The sequence below is a fragment of the Salvelinus fontinalis genome, chromosome 5 (genome assembly GCF_029448725.1).
Source record: "Salvelinus fontinalis isolate EN_2023a chromosome 5, ASM2944872v1, whole genome shotgun sequence".
Lineage (NCBI taxonomy): Eukaryota > Metazoa > Chordata > Actinopteri > Salmoniformes > Salmonidae > Salvelinus > Salvelinus fontinalis.
The window spans coordinates 12,475,750-12,499,531 of record NC_074669.1 but is presented as its reverse complement, the minus strand read 5'-3'; the positions used below and the strand labels follow the sequence as shown (position 1 = coordinate 12,499,531).

The window sequence follows — 23,782 nt, the reverse complement described above, 5'->3', positions numbered from 1 at the left end:
GTTTAAAGGCACAGTCAACTTAGTGTATGTAAACTTCTGACCCACTGGAATTGTGATACAGTGAATTATAAGTGAAATAATCTGTTTGTAAACAATTGTTGGAAAAATGAATTGTGTCATGCACAAAGTATATGTCCTAACCGACTTGCCAAAACTATAGTTTGTTAACAAAACATTTGTGGAGTGGTTGAAAAACGAGTTTTAATGACCATTCTGACTTTAACTGTAACTGCCATAATAAAGGAAAGACCAACATAAACTGTCTTTATAGAGCGTTGGGCCACCAACAGCCAGAACAGCTTCAATATGCCTTGGCATAGATTCTACAATTGTCTGGAACTCTATTGGAGTGATACGACACCATTCTTCCACAAAAAATACAATAATTTGGTGTTTTGTTGATGGTGGTGGAAAACACTGTCTCAGGCAATGCTCCAGAATCTCCCATAAGTGTTCAATTGGGTTGAGTTCTGGTGACTGAGACGGTCATGGTATATGATTTACATCGTTGTCATGCTCATCAAACCATTCAGTTACTACTCATGTCGTGTGGATGGGGACATTGTCATCCTATGGGGGCATAGCCATGATAACCAAAATAATGGCCTGCCCAGCATTTTTATACATGACCATAAGCATGATTGTATGTTAATAAACCTGTGTGGAAGCACTGACTTTTAATATACTTTGTATCCCTCGTTTACTCAAGTGATTCCATGATTTAGACAGTTATCTGTATGTTCTGACTGTTTGTTTCTATTTACTTCATTTGATATCTCTTTTTTGGTTTCTGCCATGACAGCAATTACCATCTGTATCCATGTTTGTACCAGCTGTTTTCTCCTGCATGCTGTCTTGGAACCAACTCCCACTCACCCCCCCTCCTGATGTGGCTGCCAAGATTGGTTCTACACTTCCAAACAAATGGTTTGACTTTAGAATATGTCAACTGAAACTGACAATTAAACAGAAACAAGATCTGCTGTTGCTGTTTATGGATGGTTGGAAACAGCCTGTAGCCAAAAAAAACAGAAGGGGACTGGGGCTCCTTCATAGAAGGCACAGCCGGGTAAGGAGAGACAGGTACAGGGTCTGGGCCTAATTTGGAGGAACAGGTGTGCCATGCTGCCATACAGCTAGATTAGATAATGTATATTTATGAGAGCGAGAGAGAGAGAGAGAGAGAGAGAGAGAGAGAGAGAGAGAAAACGCGCGCATTTGGGAAGGGAGCCCCATGCGCCAATCTAAGTATCATAAAAAATTCACAGTTGAAGCAAGTCTAAGAAGCAGTAGATCTGTTCTATGTGTGCTATTTCTATACTTCCCGTTCTGAAGTTTTGTTTTTGCGTCTTTAACTTTCGGTTATGTGATCAAGCTTCAAACAGCAGAAAGTACAATATTCTTGGTAATGGAAAATATATTTCACAGTGGTTTAGATACAATGATTCTCTACACAATGACTGCTTATTTTGTCACATAAACTGAAATTAGGCCAACTATTAGAATTTTAGCAACCTGGAAATGGCAGAGCGATTTCTGCATTCGCCAATGTCGGCCTTCCACATCTACGGTGGAAGGAGGCCGAGCTACAGATGTGTTTGTCAGACCATGAGACATCCTGAAAATCTGTCTTCTCACGGTACAAACTACCCGAACGGCACTCTTGATATATTTTGATTTGTTTAACACTTTTTTGGTTACTACATGATTCCATGTCTTATTTCATAGTTTTGATGTCTACACTATTATTCTACAATGTAGAAAATAGTAAAAATAAAGAAAAATCCTTGAATGAGTAGGTGTGTCCAAACTTTTGACTAGTACTGTATATAAACTACCATTTAAAAGTTTGAGGTCACTTAGAAATGTCCTTGTTTTTGAAAGAAAAGCACATTTTTTGTCCATTAAAATAACATCAAATTGATTAGAAACACAGTGTAGACGTTGCTAATGTTGTAAAGGACTATTGTAGCTGGAAACAGCTGATTTATGGAATATCTACATAGGCGTACAGAGGCCCATTATCAGCAACCATCACTCCTGTGTTCCAATGGCACGTTGTATTAGTTAATCCAAGTTTATCATTTTAAAAAGGCCAATTGATCATTAGAAAACCTTTTTGCAATTAGATTAGCACAACTGAAAACTGTTGTCCTGATTAAAGAAGCAATAAAACTGTCCTTTTTTAGACTAGTTGAGTATCTGGAGCATCAGCCTTTGTGGGTTCGATTACAGGCTCAAAATGGACAGAAACAAAGACCTTTCTTCTGAAACTCGTCAGTCTATTCTTGTTCTGAGAAATGAAGGCTATTCCATGCGAGAAATTGCCAAGAAACTGAAGATCTCGTACAACACTGTGTACTACTCCCTTCACAGAACAGTGCAAACTGGCTCTAACCAGAATAGAAAGAGGAGTGGGAGGCCCCGGTGCACAACTGAACAAAAGGACAAGTACATTAGAATGTCTAGTTTGAGAAACAGACACCTCACAAATCCTCAACTGGCAGTTTCATTAAATAGTAATATATGTATATTTATTATTTCCCTTAGATATAGGACAGACACTTCAAAACCTTATTCCTTATTGTAAAGGCTGTCAATGTCGTTCTCCTCCTCAGACGAGGAGGAGCATGGATCGGACCAAGATGCGGAGTAGGAGGTATTCATGATTTTAATGGCAAACCAACAAACACTACAAATTAACAAAAACAACAAACGTGACTAACCTGCAACAGTCCTGTGTGGCCCAAACGCTAACACAGGAAACAAACACCCACAAAACACCAGTGAAACCCTGGCTGCCTTAGTATGACTCTCAATCAGAGACAAACGATACACACCTGTCTCTAATTGAGAATCATACCAGGCCGAACACAAAACCCCACATAGAAATAGAAAACATAGACTGCCCACCCAACACTCACGCCCTGACCAATAAAGACATATAAAACAGGTTAGGAACGTGACATAACCCCCCCCTTAAGGTGCGAACTCCGGGCGCACCAGCACAAAGTCTAGGGGAGGGTCTGGGTGGGCATCTGACCACGGTGGTGGCTCAGGCTCTGGGCGAGGTCCCCACCCCACCATAGTCACTCCCCGCTTCCGTATCCCCCTCCCAATGACCACCCTCCAACTCAACCCACCTAAATGAAGGGGCAGCATCGGGATAAGGGGCAGCAGCTCCGGGATAAGGGGCAGCAGCTCCGGGATAAGGGGCAGCAGCTCCGGGATAAGGGGCAGCAGCTCCGGGATAAGGGGCAGCTGCTCCGGGATAAGGGGCAGCTGCTCCGGGATAAGGGGCAGCTGCTCCGGGCTGAGTGGCAGCTCATGACTGGAGGGCAGCTCATGACTGGAGGGCAGCTCATGACTGGCGGGCAGCTCCTGACTGGCGGGCAGCTCCTGACTGGCGGGCAGCTCCTGACTGGCGGGCGTCTCTGGCAGCTCCTGACTGGCGGGCGTCTCTGGCAGCTCCTGACTGGCGGGCGTCTCTGGCAGCTCCTGACTGGCGGGCGTCTCTGGCGGCTCCTGACTGGCGGGCGTCTCTGGCGGCTCCTGACTGGCGGGCGTCTCTGGCGGCTCCTGACTGGCGGGCGTCTCTGGCGGCTCCTGACTGACGGACGGCTCTAGCGGCTCCTGACTGACGGACGGCTCTAGCGGCTCGTGGCAGACGGATGGCTCTAATGGCGCTGGGCAGACAGATGGCTCAGACGGCGCTGGGCAGACGGATGGCTCAGACGGCGCTGGGCAGACGGATGGCTCAGACGGCGCTGGGCAGACGGATGGCTCAGACGGCGCTGGGCAGACGGATGGCTCAGACGGCGCTGGGCAGACGGATGGCTCAGACGGCGCTGGGCAGACGGATGGCTCAGACGGCGCTGGGCAGACGGATGGCTCAGACGGCGCTGGGCAGACGGATGGCTCAGACGGCGCTGGGCAGACGGATGGCTCAGACGGCGCTGGGCAGACGGATGGCTCAGACGGCGCTGGGCAGACGGATGGCTCAGACGGCGCTGGGCAGACGGATGGCTCAGACGGCGCTAGGCAGACGGATGGCTCAGATGGCGCTGGGCAGACGGATGGCTCAGACGGCGCTGGGCAGACGGATGGCTCAGATGGCGCTGGGCAGACGGATGGCTCAGATGGCGCTGGGCAGACGGATGGCTCAGACGGCGCTGGGCAGACGGGCAGTTCAGGCACCGCTGGGCAGACGGGCAGTTCAGGCACCGCTGGGCAGACGGCAGACTCTAGCCGGCTGAGACGCACTATAGGCCTGATGCGTGGTGCCGGAACTGGAGGTACCGGGCTGAGGGCACGCACCTCAGGGCGAGTGCGGGGAGGAGGAACAGGGCTCTGGTGATGCACTGGAAGCCTGGTGCGTGGTGTAGGCACTGGTGGTACTGGGCTGGGGCGGGAAGGTGGCGCCGGATATACCGGACCGTGAAGGAGGACACGCGCTCTTGAGCACCGAGCCTCTCCAACCTTACCAGGTTGAATGGTCCCCGTAGCCCTGCCAGTGCGGCGAGGTGGAATAGCCCGCACTGGGCTATGCAGGCGAACCGGGGACACCACCTGTAAGGCTGGTGCCATGTACGCCGGCCCGAGGAGACGTACTGGAGGCCAGATACGTTGGGCCGGCTTCATGACATCCGGCTCGATGCCCAACCTAGCCCTCCCAGTGCGGCAAGGTGGAATAGCCCGCACTGGGCTAAGCACGCGTACTGGGGACACCGTGCGCTTTACCGCATAACACGGTGTCTGACCAGTACGACGCCCTCTCACTCCACGGTAAGCCCGGGGAGTTGGCTCAGGTATCCAACCCGGCTTCGCCACACTCCCCTTTAGCCCCCCCAAGAAATTTTGGGGTGAGCCTCTCGGGTTTCCAGCCACTCTGCCTTGCCAGCGCCTCATAATGCCGCCTCTCCGCTTTCGCTGCCTCCAGCTCCGCTTTGGGGCGGCGACACTCCACTGGCTGTGCCCAGGGTCCTTTACCGTCTAGGATCTCCTCCCAAGTCCATTCCTCTTCTCTCCATTGCTTTGGTTCTTGCCGTCCTTCTCCAATCCGCTTGGTCCTGGTTTGGTGGGTGTTTCTGTAAAGGCTGTCAATGTCGTTCTCCTCCTCAGACGAGGAGGAGCATGGATCGGACCAAGATGCGGAGTAGGAGGTATTCATGATTTTAATGGCAAACCAACAAACACTACAAATTAACATAAACAACAAACGTGACTAACCTGCAACAGTCCTGTGTGGCCCAAACGCTAACACAGGAAACAAACACCCACAATACACCAGTGAAACCCTGGCTGCCTTAGTATGACTCTCAATCAGAGACAAACGATACACACCTGTCTCTAATTGAGAATCATACCAGGCCGAACACAAAACCCCACATAGAAATAGAAAACATAGACTGTCCACCCAACACTCACGCCCTGACCAATAAAGACATATAAAACAAGAGAAAACAGGTCAGGAACGTGACACTTATGATTTTTTTTTGTGTCATTTATGAATGTGTTATTCAATGCGTTTCTATAGGTAATAGCAGTAAAGGCCAAATTAAATGTTTTATCAAATATTTTGATTTTATTTTTGGGGGATACCTAAAGGGTTCCTAAAATTCAAAATCAAATAGCTAAACAATCGATTGTTTTAAGATATGACCATCTTAAAACAATTCCGCCAATGGCTTAGATTTTTAGAGGTTAATAAGGAACCTGACCACTCGCCGGATAATACCTTAAAAAAGTTCACACTCACAGGACAGTATAACAAAATGTGAAATACTTTTTAGTGATTATAATTTGAACTTAAACTGCCATCAAAGAAGATCAGATAAGGAGTTATAGGACACATATTACAGCTGCGAAGCATATGTTGATAAGATACGGGACACTACAGACTGAGTTTCCTTGGCACAATCCAGGATCTAATTGACTCCATGAGTTCATGTGATAAAGAGCTGACAGTGGGTGACTGCAGTAATTGGACTGACCCTTAGACACTGTAGAGAGGATTGCTGCTTTAATGACTGCTGCTTCATTAGAACCTTCTCTGATTAGGTGCGCTACTGATTCACACAGAAGACATATTCTTAGGCAGAGGTGTACAATTATGTGGAGATAATGGAGCCATGTGCCTTTGGGACTCTAAAATCATTATTAGTAATGTATTCTCTGAACTCTTATTCTGACTAGCACACTAAGGGCTCTATTCAATCAGTATCACTGAATCGTTATAGATTGCACGCTAGGAATGGCAAGGTAATTTCCGATTGAGCCGACATATGCAGCGTTTACCGTGAACGCAGTCTCCGCTAACACGGGAACATTGCCTTTAACTTTCAATCACACTGTAAAGCTGAATTTCCGCAATACCAATTGAATAGAGCCCTAATATGAGAATCACTGTTGTATCAGATCTGATGATTAACACAATGTGAGAAGGTCACTGCTATAGCACTGATTTGTATAATGTCATTATGTCAACAAAGTAGTAATGATGACATGAAGAATCTACAATACATTTGCTTTTAATCAAGGCATTTCATAGTCATACATAGGCCTATATCAACACAGTTTAAGGAACAGGCAGGAAAACCCACAGGTGTCCATTACTAATGACATCACAGTATAAAAGACATACGTACTCACACCAACAATAACAATACAGTAGATAGAAACTAACTAGTATCCATCATTTATCTAACACCTTGAGATAACAATTAAAGAATTTGGCATCAAGTATGACGGATTGGCACTTGTTTCATTTTCTTGAGAAACAGAACAAGTTCAGCATATTAAACATCTCCTCTCCACTGCAGAAATTAGATCACTGAAATAAATATCATCCCCACTTTCATTATTTCGCATAAGCAGAGTCTTCAGAGTATAATTTAAAAAAATTGACAGTCAGAACTTTTTAGCTTGTGTAATTAAATAGCCATTTAGCACAGAATAACGAGGAAGGATTTCCGAACACCAACAGCTAGCTAATTGTAAAGTTCATTCTGGCAATCCCTCAGAGACTTAAATCAAGGTTGGCAATCAAATTGGCTAACTGTGTATCTAATGCATCAAGCAGAGGTCTAATTCTAAAAAGCAAGTCCATACTATGATGGCAAACCCATTTAAAGTGGCTATATACATTATACATCTGCAGGTTTTCTGCACTCCCAATAGAGATGTTGGGCTTCCCCATAACAAACAGAGAAAAACACACATCATAGAGGATAGTGGGTATTCCTCCACTGTTAGAAATCAGGTGCTCAGATCTAAAACCACTGTATTCATTTGATACATGACTGCATGTATAATGCATATATTTATCCATTATTCAGCTGACAGCAAGCCCTCCCACTGGCATCCCACAAAACAACACACCTGGGCACCATAAGCAGCCTAGTTAGTAAGATATATATATTTACAGTGTATTCAACCAGGATAATTAACCCTGTGGTTGGTATAGAAGATAATCAGCAAGGAGGTGTGACCTACAGTATTTAAAGCACTTCAAATCATAGCATAACTGAAAACACAGTCATGAGGAGAAAGTTAATTGAATCCATTTGAATTTTTTGATGATCTTTTTTTTATTTTTTAATTGCGTAGTGAGATAGCTTGCAGCACAGTTTTCATTTCTCAGGAGAATTATTCCTAGTTCAAATGTACATTGGGCTGTCTTTTTTAAATACAGATGTAAGATCTTAATTTGATAACTCTTTTGTTGCTGAGAATTTTCCTGCACAGTAGGAAATGCAAACTTGTCGTGTATTTGAGTTTTTAAAAGGATTCTAAAGATTGTAATTTCCACTTTGAAATTTCAGACTTGATTTGCCGTAACGAAAAATGTATCAAAGCCCACAAAAATGTCCATTAATTATAATCCACATAATAATTCAAATTTCCTGCTGCTACAGGATTATTTACTGCTGTAGAAAACTGGCTCAAATTAAAATCCTACATCTGTAGATGAGAAACTAGAAAAGACAATCAATTACAAAAATAGTTGGCAATCACGAAAATACACTACTCACTTTTAGATTTAATTAAATTTTCATCATAAAAGCACTTAGGCTACATTTTGACCCTGCCTACTACAATGAAGTATTATAAAATCTACTGACAATATTTTTGCTTTTTAGTCATGCCGATGTAAGCCAAAAAAGGGATTGGTTACAACTCAGTGAGCACGCACCCATGTACAGCAGGCATAGCATGAGCATTGAACACACACAGATCAATCATTTAATAGTATCGTAGCAGATTACAGATTTTACACAATAACAAAATCCTCATAGTTAGAGCAAAATAAAGTTATATAAAGTATAAGTTTGGAGAAACGCAATGGTATTGTAGAGAGCTCTATTGTATAGTCTAGGTTCAAACATGACAGGGAATGTAACTCACAAAAACAATGGCTATTTTCTGTAAAATAGTCATGTTTGACATGATTAAATGACTCCATATCTCAAAGATGAATGTGTGTGGTGACCCTTTAACCATCTGCAGAAACAACCTCTGCTTCTTTCCTCTGTTTCCTACTTGAAATTGCAATCAGATCAGATGTATTGTAATTCATTTTAAAGGACAGCAGAGCACATGCAGAGAGTAGAAGACTATCCTTCATGTCAAATAATGTTTATTGTAAAAAACATATTGTAAATGTTTTTCCTTTCTCAGTCCTCTGGCCTAGTGGCTTGTCTACACTGCCAGGAGTGGAAAACACAGGTCAGCATCATAATAATGAAATCAGCAAATTATAAGGTTTTCAGGGTCAGGGGGCTGCTAATCATTCACTCTCCAGCAGGGAGCAGTACATAATTTACAAAGTCATAATGTTGTAAAAGTATGTGGACACCCCTTCAAATTAGTGGATTTAGCTATTTCAGCCACACCCGTTGCTGACATGTGTATAAAATCAAGCATACAGCCATGCAATCTCCATAGCCTTTTCCTGTTTCAGCATCACAATACCCACATGCACAAAGCGAGGTCCATACAGAAATGGTTTGTTGAGATCGGTGTGGAAGAACTTGACTGGCCTGCACAGAGCCCTGACCTCAACCCCATCGAACAGCTTTGGGATGAATTGGAACGCCGATTGCGAGCCAGGCCTAATCGCCCAACATCAGTGCCCAACCTCACTAATGGCTGAATGGAAGCAAGTCCCCGCAGCAATGTTCCAACATCTAGTGGAATGCCTTACCACAAGAGTGGAGGCTGTTATAGCAGCAAAGGGGGGACCAACTCCATATTAATGCCCATGATTTTGGAATTAGATGTTTTACGAGTAGGTGTCCACATACTGAAGCATATTTCTCATACAAATACAACATCTATGTATGAAATAAAAACACCTTTGAATAATGTCACACTCTTTAAAATGTAATGCATACACCCTCTCTCCCTCCCTCCCTCTCTCACTCTCTCTCTCTTTCTGTCTATCTATCACTCTTGGTAAGGCTTGTGGGTGTTATGAAACTGAAGTACAAACTGCTAACATATCACTGCATTTACATATTCATGCCAAGCGCACGGGAAGCAGATGGTGACGTCTGATCTCTATTCTCCAGGTTTTGGACATTGTGGTCACATAACAGACTAGCCTTCCTTCTGGTAGTAGGCTACTGTGGATTGCAACAACAATCAGGATCAAAGGATAATTTGCACATCAAGTTATAGTGGCGACATCAAAGACCCCCTGATCCATAAAAGCATTGTAGTGCTGAATAAAAACGGAATCATAGAGACTCGCATCCTGTATTGTCTGAGTCACATGTAATTGCAACCATGCGACATTCAACGTCGAGATCAAGAGAGTACAAAAAGTGAGTCTCTCAAACGAGCAGGTGTTTTTTGACCTGTGCCATATTCGATTGTCAACCACCTGATCTACAAGTTGGGCTGTGCAGGGCTTCAGGTTCAGAAAACAGAAGGTTGAGGAGGTGACCAGCTAAGAGACAAACTGCTAGACCAGACCAGACATTGACTGGAAATGAACTGTTCCTTTCAGACAGTTCTATGTGAATATAGGGGAGACCAAGCAAACATCTAACCCCAGTTATATATATTTTTTTCATGCACATTATCATTCATAGTCTCATTCTGTGTCAGTCAGAGTACTATTCTGTATCGCCAGGACAGACCTAGAGGCCATGGAGCAGCTTCCCCAGAGGGATCTCTCTCTCCCCCAGCAGAGTGTCTCTCTTCAGGCTGGTGCCCTTATTCACCACCTTGATTTTCACTGCTAGGTTCTTCACCTGCACTGAGGTCACAGAGTCAAAGAAGAAGTCCTCGTTGAACACAGGATTTCGGCTGTTCTTGATGATAGTGCTCCTCTGTTTCTGCAGCTTGCCAGGGTTGAGGTACAGTGACACGCAGCAGTTGATACTCTTAATGTCGTACATCTTGTCGTAGAGCTCTTCGGCAGCCAGAATGCGGATGCGCAGGCGGGCCGTGCCAGCATCGTAGTCGGCGCTGAGCCTCACCCTGCCACCCTTGTGTAGGTTGACTGTGTGCTCCCGGTCCGACGGCCCACCGCCATGGAGTGAAGAGGAGTGGAGCCGCCGCAGCACGTTGGGACTGGGCTCGGTCGAGCTGCACTCGTCTGTGGACAAGGAGCTGTGGCGGGCAAACGTCCTCTTGGCTTTCACCACCTTGGCCTGTGTCTCGTGGGTGAAGACTTTGAGCAGCGAGGCAGAGCGGGAGAGAAGTGGGGAGTTGAAGGGAGAGGACTCAGCCGAGGAACAGGTATCACTCTCCCCTCCACTAAAGTAGCGGTACGGGTTGTGAGAGGCGTTGAAGTCAGGGGGGTTGAGGTGGTTGCATTCGCTAACGCTGCTCTTCCCCTTCCTCTGGGAGTTGGGAGAGGTCAGGGGGCTGGTCTGGTCACAATGGAAAAGGGACTCCTTTCGGCGGGTGTGGGGGCTCTCCATCAAAGTGGCAAAACCATAGGAAGTCTGGGTCTTGGGGACGTAGGGCAGTGACATAGCGGTCTGAGACTGAGGGTCAGCGTTTGTGTCCTCTGCCACCACGTCATCAGCGCTCTCTATCTGGATAATGTGACGGTTGGCGGCCCTCAACAGGTTCTTGGTGTCTCCAGCCAGCTTGGCAACCAGACGCGGGCTGCGAGGGCTGCTGATTTTCTTACTGCCAATGGTCTGCTCAGAGGCCGAGGGCCGCAGCCCCTCCTTGGGCTTGACGACGTCCAGGGTCTCAGGCTCTGGGGGGCAGCAGACCAGCTTGGGGGGAATGAAGAAGTCAGGGATCTTATCAGGGGTGAGGACGTTGCTGTAGACTGGAGTATTGCCGTCCTTGTCCCCATTCTCCCCCCGCCGGAGAACAGTGGTCTCTACTGACCCACGGATCTTGTCCAGAACCCACATTATCCCACTGGGCTTCACCAGGTGGGATACAAGGGTGTTTCTCTGTCTGGAGGCAAAAGCACAAACATGGCAGCAGTTATGAAATACATGAATTAACACACTGAGTAAATCACATTGCAACCGTTGCTATATCTGTGTAAGAAATGGTTAACTGAATCTAAAAACGATGAAATCAATGAAATTGACCCCAATGTGTCAAGTGTATACTTAAGCAATAAGGCCTGAGGGGGTGTGGTATATGGCCAATATACCACGGCTAAGGGCTGTTCTTAGGCACTACTATGTGGTTCGAGCCCTGAATGCTGATTGGCTGAAAGCTGTGGTAAATCAGACAGTATACCACGGGTAAGACAAAACATTTATTTCTACTGCTCTAATTACTTTGGTAACCAGTTTATAATAGCCATAAGGCACCTCGGGTTTGTGATATATGGCCAATATACCATGGCTAAGGACTGTGTCCTAGCACTCTGCATTGTGTCGTACATAAGAACAGCCCTTAGCTGTGGTATATTGGCCATATATCACACCCCCTCGTGCCTTATTGCTTAATTATAGAGCTGTTGAATAAAGACATTATTTAGTTTTGGCAAGTCGGTTCCGACATCTACTTTGTGCATGACACAAGTCATTTTTCCAACAATTGAGGAACGGTGTTCTGCCGAAAATCTCCCACCTGCCAGAATCCCCCCGTCGTGTGAACGCGCACGCACTCAATTCTTCATTGCTGCGACTTGCTTGCTAGTTGTGATTTCTGATCACGTTAGGCTGCGTTTCATTTTATTTTTTATGTCGGTTTGATCGCGGGGGAGGAGCAAGTAATGTCTGCAGTTTTCGGTTTGGCTATTTGTTTCAAGTGTATTAGTCTATAAATAAATCTCTTTGCCAAAATATGTAATCTCTCCATGTCTTATTCAACTAGTAGTTGTTCTGAAATGTTTATTGCTTCCCAAAATGTTACTCCCCCCTCTCCTTCTAATTTCCTTAATTTTGTGGCTAGTCAAATGCTTTATGTGGCACACACTACTGGTCAACATGAGCTACCAAAACGATTCTGTATTGTGCCAGGCCTTGCCGAAATCCTGCCCCCCCTCCCTTCTAATTTCCTTAATTTTGTGGCTAGAGTCAAATACTTTCTGTGGCACACATCAGAGTCAAATACTTTCTATAGAACAGGCAGGGGGAGATTTTCGGCACAACAACGGCAAAGTGTCTATACCAGTTAATACTATATAGAATTGGTTAGGTTAGTATTGTAATGAAACAGGCAGGGAGCAGGTCTCAAACCCTCGACCTTCTAGCCCGAGGTCCGGCGCGCTATCGACTGTGCCGCAAAAGAATGCTCAAAGCGGCAGAGTCGATTTCCGCGCTTATAAACCCAGGGTCGTTACAGTATTGTTAGCTAATTTGTTGTTGTAACGTTAGCTAGCTGTCTACGTTATTACCACGCTACTTTTCACACCATGAACTCAATTATTTGATCAGATAAGTTGGCTAATGTTGCTCAACATTTCTCTGGCTAGCTAACGGAGAATTCAACCCAGCTAGCAAGATACTTAATAATGCGAATACCTGTTCCACCACACTTTCTCCCTCACCTCAAACTTTCCAAACGACAGTAAATTTTAGGTTACACGAATCACGCAGGTCACCTATTCTGGATTCAAAACGCCGAATTTCGCCGAAAGGTGACTAGTTTGCATCCCTGAAAGAATACATGCAATGTTAGCACATGATTGATTTACAAAGGCTAAGAAAACACTATTATTTGTACTCATACAGTAGTACATTCATACATGTTGTCTAGGTAGCAGTGAGTATATGTCAACATGCTGCACAGCATAATGTTCCTGTGGAATAATAAAGACTGCTGCATTAGTCAGAATACCACATGTATCCTTCACTCATTCATTTTTCAATAGATTACATGTATTCATCTTAGAACCACAGTTAAGGTAGTTGAGGTTTGATTTGGTTCGTTTTAAAATTTTACGTAAAAATAAACACCCTTCATAAGCACATTGAAATCCACTTTATTAACCGTCATGTTATTATATTGTATTGTATTATATTCAGTTAAGTTACATTTAAATGACATGTTGTGCATATTAACTACGATATGGAAGATACGGACAAAATTATAGGCTAAAGCAGGTCTGGTCTGTGATGAATTTGCACAAGCTTGAATTTATAATAACTCTGCCTTTATAGAGAATCAAGACGGATCTCCTTTGATTTGAGCAAAACGTGGTGAACTGGAAGAAAGTCAATGTATTATTTAAAAGTAAATAATGTAGTAGTTTACATTAGCCTATGCCTATCTTAACGCGGAAATAAAGTGCAACGAGTAAAAAGTAGAAGTTTATATGCTCTCGGTGCCGAAATATATTTCATTATGCGCTCTTGAGTGAGACAAATATTCAATTTTAGACACTGGTTGAATTCAGCTTAATAAACTTACCGAAGACGTGGAGGCTGCTTTGTCGAATTGATTCTTCCGTAACAGGTGTTTTCTCCCGCCTCCTCTGGATCGCGCACTGTTTGCAGAACTATATAGTCTCCTCCGCACCCTCGAGATGGACTTGCGCTAGATGGAATAATATGATGCTTTTTAAACACTCTCCCTGGCGATGTTGGGGCCGACCAATAAGAGAAAATGATGAGATCCTTTTAAGAGAGCCAGTCACAATCACTGAAGCTCGTGAATTAGTCAGAAGATATACTCTTACAGGACGTGCTTACATGATATATATGAAGGAATCAACAGGCTTTGAGCACACAAGCTTGGACATGAGTATAAACTTATTAAGTTGCTCTTGTTGTGTTTAGATCGCATCATGCGGCAAGCGGCATCAATAATTGACCAGTTGATCATCCCTCATGAGTAATTACCCTATTTAGTTAGTGTGAAGAGTGGCCATTAATTTATTTGATGGGGACAAATACAATTAAAACAACAATCTATATCAGATACACTGCAACATCAAATAGTTTGCACCAATTTCCAGCATCAGTCAAAACCATATCGGCTTTAAAATAAAAATATGTTACACCGGTGGAAATGAGACGGGAAAACAACAGCAAAATGACTAAATGGTTCATATGTGGCTCCCATCTTACAGTTTTTTCGATCCGTTTTTCACTTTCTGTATAATGCAGACATTTCCGTGATCTAGAGTTCCAGACATTGGGCAAGTGCTGTTTTACATATTGGAACTCTCAATGGAACATGATTTGACATAACCAAATATGTTTAGACATTTATTGTGATATAGGCAACTGTATACCTACAGCAGTAGAATGTGAACTCAGTGGAGCATATCCCAGTGCAGCTGGCTGTATGATTTAATTTACAGATGTTTGGTCCTTCTTCAGGTTTAGATCAACCCATCTGTTTCCCTGGAAACCTTGCCTCAGCAACAAATAGATTTTCTGTATCTAAAAATGGGAGGCAGAAGACTCTTTAGAAAAGATCAGGTGGATGATGGCGAAGGCACATAGGCCCACAAATTGTTTTATCAAAGAATCTAGGTTTGAAAGCAGCACAATATCCTGACCAAAATGTCAGTGACTTACTGCTAGACACTTTTCATAAACATTTCAGTTTGACCTTTTCTATTGCATTTTTCACTTTGGCCACTCATTATAGTTGTCAGTTTATTTTCTGAAAAGGCCTCGCAACTGTCAGAGAGGTGCCACTCTGTGGCCCATGAATTGTGTTGTGAAATACAATGAACATTTCATCAGCATGTCATTTATTCTCCCAAAATATAACCATTGCTTCTATTCTTCCTTACCTGTTTATGAGAGTTATAGCCAGACACACAGACACTCCTGGGGCAGACGATGCCCTTTATCTGTCCGGCACCTAATTGAATTGGGTGCTGACACACAAACAGGAGGCCCTATAGTAAATTAACAATTGGATTAGACTTTAATTGGAATTGTCAGTCTCTTTAACCATAACACACCTGAAGCTTTAACAGAGACACTGAAGAGACAGAACTTAAGGCTGTAGGTAGGTAGACTGGCCTTATGACAAATACAGTCTTAACTCTGACACTTCATGACTCAACCTGTTCTGAAGAGGTAAACAAATGTACACTCTAAAAATAAAAAGGTTCATGGAGTATCCTTTAGGGGTTCTGTGGGAACCCCACAGTTCTTCAAATTACCTCTTTTAATGGATCCTCAAAGAACCTTTTGTAGAATCTTTTGGGGTTAATATTTGAACTACCTCCCTCCCCTATTATTATTATTATGATCTGCGTAACATACCAATACCAAGTATTATTATGAATAATAATAATAATATGCATAAAAATAACAATAACACAATATTTTAGTTGTCAGTGTTTATTATGATTTTAGTGGCAAAGCAGAATTAAAAAATCCAAATACGAGGTAAACTCCCAGCAGAGCCCCAAGTCCAATGGGTGTATCCTCTGGCGTGTTGATGTTAATGTGTTGATGTTCTCCGTATCCATAGCCAGAATGATTTTTCAGTGGATGGTGATCAAATAGGTTTTCTGTTATATTCAGAGATGTAGGGAGGGTAAAGTCTGTGAATCAAAAAAAGTGTAATTATACAGATGATTAACAAAACATGCACACAACAGTATTTATACCTTGGTTTTGTGGTAAATGTGAATGAAAAAAAAAACTGTTTTGATAATGGTTTTCATACATATACCTTATCCATAACGTAGAGGCCTATGGGATATTCACTGAAGAGGTAAGGAAGGAGGATGGTAAATGTGATCTGCATAACATACCAATACCAATTGACATACTGTACCTATGTATGCGTTCTCGTCTGTATACCTGCAGACAGACACAAAAATGAGTCATCTGCACCCAATACAGATAGCCTTCAACATATTCTTATAGCCTACATATTGTTACCGCTTTGTTGATTGATATCCATTGAATTGTGTCCATTTTCTGTCATAGAAAGATTTGCACAAATGTGAAAAGATAGATGGTATAATCAGAAAACAATATACATTTTGATCATACAAGGGACAAACCTTACCTTGCATTGAGGAGATCTTTACATTTTTCAGTTAAGTGCCTGCACCTGCTATCCTTTCAAATTCAAATCCAAATTTATCAGTTGGGCAGTCAGGTTCCTGCAAGAACACCCACCATCTAAGGATTTTCCTCGATGAACCCCACCTCCTATGTGGTTCTTGGAAGATTTCAGTGCCAGGAAACCTATGGTTCTTCAAAGAACTTTGAGGATGGTAGAAGAACCCCTGCGGAACCCCTAACTTTTAGAGCATATAGCATGACAAACATCTTAGCTTTTGACTATCATTGTATGCTTTGCTGCAACCACGTCAAACCGTTACAGTCCACTGCCAGTGTCATTTTTTATTACATAACCCAACTAATTTATTATGGATTGCAGAACTCTTACCCAGTCACTTGGTAAAACACCGTTTAAGGTCTTTGAGATGGTCACAGTCTTGTGTACAGCAATCTGATTTTCATACAAATATTCTAAAATCCACATAAAAACAATATGCACATTTTCCCACCAGAGATGTTTCCATCAAATTGACTTATTGTATATAAAAGGCTGTGCGTGATGACGCAGGGTACATAAAATACTGTATATTTTTGCGGTTAAATTACCAATACACGTTAAATGTTTTTTTCCCAACTGATGGCTTTCTCACAAAAAACGGTTGCGTTATATAGTGTGTGCCACTCTGATATTATGTGCTCTAGCCAACAGCACTCATACTGTATTTTCATCTGTTGCCTAAAAAACCGCATGTTTTCCCAACGAGTCGTAGTGGGAGGACCACGTAACATGTCATCGCGTGAATCCCAAGCGTTTGCACCGACATTTCTCGCATAATTAATTTTACCGACACAAAAAGATCCCACCTTGTCTAGCGTATTTTGTTTTGTCAACTTTTGGTAAGTTTCCATCAGGCCTGTCATGACATGTTTTAGCCTACTTACTTGCATTAAAAGGTTGGATGGAAACCTGGTTGACATACAACCATTTCATGCAGATTAATTACCTTATGCACGAATAAAGTCACGACCAGGCTGATGAAATGCGAGTACAATTTTATAAATCCCGAGACAATTTGTCAGTAAAATGTATTATGCGCGAAACGGCAGTGGAAACGCCTTTATGAGCAAATATTTATATAATAACCATCATATCGAAGTAAACTTAAAGTCACGCGATGATATGTTGCGTGGTCCTCACACTACGACTCGGGAAACTATGCAGTTTATTAGGCTACAGATGAAATAAACGATGAACTTCACAGGGTGGTGAAAGTGAAGGTGATGAGCTTGATGCTCCTTTCCAATAAATATCGAGGGTCTTATTCTGTTGACATGATGATTGATGCTTGGCTGCTGTTTGACAAATAGCCATAATGTAGGTAGCCAACCTGCACTATCTGCAAGCTGTTGGCTAGAGCGCATGTGCCAAAACCAGAGTGAGAACATTAGCAATATAATGCAACAGTTTTTGTGACAAAACCATCAGTAAAATTAAAAATGCAATGGAAACCCATTTTTTTTACTTGCATTTTTCATTCGGTACATATGATTTTTTAAAGTTATTTTTATGTGGACTACATCATCACGCACAGCCTTTTATATTTAAAAAGCTTGTTAGATGGAAATACATCTCTGGTGAGAAAATGCGCATATTGTTTTAGGCAGATGAGAATATTTGCATGAAAATTGGTCACAAATTGGATGGAATCTTAGCTACTGAGTCTATTTGGTACAGTGGTGTTCACAGACACGCACCCACCCACCCAAACACTATATTCTCCATATTAGTCGGTAAGCCAATTCATTTTCAAATGAGGCGATAGATACAAGGGTTCTTAAGATCTAGGCTGAGACAGAGACAGAGTGGCAGATACACAGGCAAATGGCTAATGGCCAGCATCTCTATCCGTTTGAGAATGTGAAGAACACTGAAGTCATCTATTAAACCAGAGGGAACAAGCTCATGCCCTTGGCCATACCTGTAAATCACACAGACACGATTTAATGGTACACCTTCCTTGTTCCTCCTGGAAAGGACATGTAATTCAGAGAGTTGGAAAGTGGCCAATTATCTTTGAGAGACCATAGGGAGTCAAACAATGACTGTGTCCTGACTGAGACCCAGTATTTTAAGTCCTCTGTGTCACAGCCCCACACCAGTCTGTTGGACCACTGGAAGAACAGGAAGTGAGAGGAGAGCAGAGTAGTAGACAGCAGAAATAACCGATCAGAACCCTCTGACTGAACAGAATTGTACAAAGGCTCAGTGGGAGAGCTAACATGCCGGGAAGCCGCAGCACAGCACTTGTTAAAGTTTGTGTGCTGCATAGAGGACGGCTCCATTCACCCTCACAGACGGACACAACGGCTGGGGAGTCAACAGAGGCATTACACGTCACACAGTCCATTTTTATGATTTTTTATTATTGTTACCATCTCTCTCTCTCTTCCCCATCCCCATTAATTGCCTTTGAGACCAAGCTTTGCATATCCCGACATACAGTAAGGCAAGAAGTTTCCCCCTGCCACCCACAACACATGTACGCACACGTCAGACTTATATAATTGACACATACAGACACACCGTATGGAAGGAGCACTTTTCACCTCTCCAATCTGTGACAGTTCAGTTCATATGAGGAAAGGACTGACACACGGACCACCACCCACCAGGCCCTACTCTTCTCCCTCTCCCACCAGTCTAACAGCAGGACTATGGTATAGAGCTGTGATTCAGGGCCTCTCATATGGAGCTCTGTAGCAGTCAGCCATTGAGAGGTGAGAACATATGACTCACAAGGACCAGACCTCCGTCCACCACTCAGTCACATACAGGGCAGAGCGCAGGTTCGGTGTGGGTGAGTGAATGGGGGACACTGCAGGGTAGAGAGTGTGTTGCTGGGGAATAGGAGTGATCTGAGTAGACAAAGATGAGCTAAGGCTGAGAAAAAGTGGTCATGATAACTATAGTCTGAAGTACAATGTGATGGTGATACTGAGGCACAGGGTGCTGGTGTCTTTGCTACTCTGACATCAGAGGAAAGAGAGTTGTGATTCATTGGATTGTGGCAGATGAAAACCACATTGATGTGAAATGGGTCATCTCCACCAGGGGGTTCTAAGACTTCAAAATGCAAAAAGTGTTTGTCAGTCATGTGACTCATGTCTCTCTGTGTGTGTGTTCTGAAGTTAAGACATGGTCCAACTGGTTCATTTGATCTCTAATCAGAAAAGGATGGGGTCTTCTCTCTTGATGCCCAACAGGTGAGGTAGCCTTTGCAATGACATAGAACCATCAGATAATCAAATTGAAACGGTTTGATGTTTCAATTTAACTATTTGCGTACACATTATTTTGGTGTGTTGCCCACACTACTGCAATAGGAGACATTTTGAAAGAGAACCACCTGCCAACAATTATTTTACATGTGTATTTTATTGAACCTTTATTTCACTCTGCAAGTTAAGATAGGACTGTGGTGGAAAGTTAAGGTCAGTTGTCTGTGTAACATTTACTGTTGAATGTAAAGCAGTTTTACTGGGTCAGCAGATTGAAACCATGTGTAAACAGACACTAGTTGTCTACTCCCCACTGTTATCTACTCCAGATTATAGGGAAAGGTAATGTAATGCTGCCCCCTTGAGGAACGAAAACACCAACCTAATAAGAGTTATTTACAGAACCAACATACATTTTCTCTTCTTACAAGGCTATTGTTTGAAGAACCATGTTAGTTTATCGCTCATCCATTTTCGGCATGAAGGCATGTTTGAAAAGCTTAGCCAATGAGAGCATCAGGAAATCCTATAGGTCGCCACCACCCTATCTTTCAGTGTAACTGCAGGGTACGGATCTCATCTTCAACTTTTCTTGTTGGTTCCAAGTGGAACATATACTTTATTTTTTCCCGATAGAAATAACATTCTCCATGCACTGTAATCTACACATTGAGAAGAGATATTGATAAGAGCTAGGTAAATGAATAGGCCATTTGGATATATAAATAAACAGTTTTAGATCTATTTTACCTTATTATTGCTGAAGAAGTGAAACCAGTCATGTGGCAGCAAACTGAAGCATATCAACATCACAAGAGGTTGATGGTACCTTAATTGGGGAGAACAGGCTCATGGTAAACGGCTGGAGCGGAATCAGTGGAATGGTACCAAATACGTCAAACATCTGATTTCCATTCGCTCTGTTCCAGTCATTATAAAGAGCCGTCCTCCCCTCAGCATTCTCCACTGATCAACATATCATCTTTTCCACAATGAAGTTCATGAAATGCTTGCCTTATAACTTGGGATGAAATGTGGAGACCCAAGCTATAGACTTCTGTAGTCATGCGGATATGACGGTACTGAGCCAAACCTACCGGGTTGATTTTATACTGGGCATAGACGTCAATTCAACGTGTATTGCTCGTTGGTTCAACGTAATTTCATTGAAATGACATGGAAACAAGGATGATTACGCTATCTGTAGCCACTGTCAGTTATACCCACATACTGTACATTTATAACTGTCACCGACTTCAGTGTTAGTTTCCTTACATTTTGCATCATTCCATTACATTGTGAGTTTACCTTTCTTTCCTCTGTCACGTTCGTGTGGTTGTTCCTGAGGATCTCTAGCAATAGTGGATCATACCCCAAAAGTATGTGGACAACCCTTTAAATGAGTGGATTTGGCTATTTCAGCCACACCCGTTGCTGACAAGTGTCCTATGATGCCACCTTTCGAACAAGTTAGTTCATCAAATTTCTGCCCTGTGAGAGCTGCCCCAGCCAACTGTACGTGCTGTTATTGTGAAGGGAAACATCTAGGAGCAATAATGTCTCAACCGCAAAGTGGTAGTACAGAAGCTCACAAAACACTAACGCCGAGTGCTGAAGCATGTAAAAATCATCTGTTCTCGGTTGCAACACTGACTACCAAGTTCCAAACTGCCTCTGGAAGCAACTTCAGCACAATAACTGTTTGTCGGGAGCTTCATGAAATGTGTTTCCATGGCCGAGCAGCCGCACACAAGCCTAAGATCACCATGCGCAATGCCAAGCTTTGGCTGGAGTGGTATAAAGCATGCCGCCATTGGACTCTGGAGCAGTGGAAACGCATTCTCTGGAGTGATGAATCACGCTTCACCATCTGTCAGTCCGACGGACGAACCTGGGTTTGGCGGATGCCAGGAGAACGGTACCTGCCCCAATGCATAGTGGCGTCTGTAAAGTTTGGTGGAGGAGGAATAATGGTCTGGGGCTGTTTTTCATGGTTTGGGCCAGGCCCCTTAGTTCCAGTGAAGGGAAATCTTAACGCTACAGCATACAATTACGTTCTAGACGATTCTGTGCTTCCAACTTTGTGGCAACAGTTTGGGGAAGGACCTTTCCTGTTTCAGCATGACAATGTCCCTGTGCAAAAAGCACGGTCCATACAGAAATGATTTGTTAAGATCAGTGTGGAAGACCTTGACTGGCCTGCACAGAGCCCTGCCTCAACTCCATTGAACACCTTTGGGATGAATTGTAACACCGACTGCGAGCCAGGCCTAATCGCCCAACATCAGTGCCTGACCTCACTAATGCTCGTGGCTGAATGGAAGCAAGTCCCTACAGCAATGTTCCAACATCTAGTGGAAAGCCTTCACAGAAGAGCGGAGGCTGTTATAGCAGCAAAGGGGGAACCAACTCCATATTAATGCACATGATTTTGGAATGAGTTGTTCAACGAGCAGGTGTTCACATACTTTTGGTGTATCTGATATGCCATACTCTTTTTGGCCAGACAGCATCAGATACATGGGCAACAGATACATGTCCTCTGCCTTGGCAACAATGGTAGTATTATTAGCAGCACCTGACTTTTTACTTAAGAAATGTGTTAGCTTAGGTCATTTTTCTGTTAAAATTAAATCTTTCTTTCTTATTCTTTTCTCAGCCCCACTCTGATCGTAGCATGGGGGAGCATCAAGCGAATAAATTATTTTATTATTTTTTGCCCAGCTCATGAGGCCCCTTGATGATGTGAGGCCTGAGGCAATTGCCACTTCTGCCTAAAGGTAAGTCCGCCACTGCCTATGAGAATAGTAAGCAAAACAGTCTTACCTCAGTTATCCCTGAGTGATACATCCCCATGGTGTCTGTAAGAGAACATATAGAGAATGTAATAAATAAATGCTATAGTACACAATGTGTTCTTAATTATTTATTAACAGTTGCCACATCCCCAACTCTAAAGGTGACTGCAGGGTACAGATCTCATCAACTTTCCTCATCCACTTTGGGGTCGCCTGACCTCTGACATCACAAGGGTTCCATAACTGAGCCAGTGGCTTTATTCAACACTCAGGATAAGAGTGAGTAGAGGAATAACAGTCTTACCTCAAGAGTTATCCCTGAGTCATACATTCCCACAGTGTCTAAGAGAACACAAAATAGGGATGAATAATAGCCAGTTCAGAATCTTATTCAAATTATTGTTAGTCAATCAAAATATATTAATAGACCATAAAAAGGATGGATAACTAAGTTCTCATCTGTTTGAATACATTCATTCACTCCTGGTCTAAGAAACATCTCAACACTCTAATAAAGATCTTTATTTAGGTTTTAAATAGATGTACAAAACATTAGAAAAGAAAATACAAACAAGAACAAAAATACATCAAATTATTGTTGAAATATCCACATGTGCATATTAATATCAAGGTAAAGATTATAAACAGTCTTTGAAGCAGAGGTGATAGGTTTGGGGGAACAGCGTTGCAGAGAACAGTTGTCCACACACACACACACACACACACACACACACACACACACACACACACAACACACACACAACACACACACAACACACACACACACACACACACACACACGGTCAGATTCACTCTGATGTGAAAAAGTTAGTGGTTTTGTTTTCCTGAGGAATTTTGGTAACAGCCGGGGGTCCCTCGCTGATGCTGCCACCAAAAAGAAAGTCTGTATAGATGGGAAGGTAGCACATTGGGAGGGAAATTACATGATAAAATCGGCAGCTTCACAAAATTCCAATTGCCCCAAACATTACAGTAAAACAAAAATGGGGGTTATTCACATAACGTAACAGCTGTATATGGTGAATGTAAAACAGTTATATGAATTCATGATGAGTGGATTGATGTGTACATGCTTCATACTCAAGATGTTAACATGACATAGAGTACAAGTGTTCAGTAATCACCTGTTTTTCTCTATTGAAAAAAATAGAATACCTGAATGTTTCTGTATCGAAAACAAACGGGTGGTAAATGTACTGATAAGTCCAATGAATAACCCCCATGACATGGTGTTTAAAACAAAAAAGGCTGAGAATCATTGCACTT

At 43.0% G+C, this 23,782-nt stretch overlaps 1 protein-coding gene across 1 annotated transcript; it reads right to left on the bottom strand.

Annotated features, from left to right (window-relative positions):
* Nucleotides 1–6,514: 6,514 nt before the first annotated feature.
* LOC129855134 (C2 calcium-dependent domain-containing protein 4C-like) lies at nucleotides 6,515–14,048 on the bottom strand. Its single transcript, XM_055922483.1, has 2 exons — nucleotides 13,846–14,048; nucleotides 6,515–11,430 (listed from the first exon to the last, which is right to left on the bottom strand). The coding sequence occupies exon 2, from the start codon at nucleotides 11,382–11,384 to the stop codon at nucleotides 10,146–10,148; it is 1,239 nt and encodes a 412-aa protein (XP_055778458.1). The 5' UTR covers nucleotides 11,385–11,430; nucleotides 13,846–14,048; the 3' UTR covers nucleotides 6,515–10,145.
* Between the last annotated feature and the right edge of the window lie 9,734 nt (nucleotides 14,049–23,782).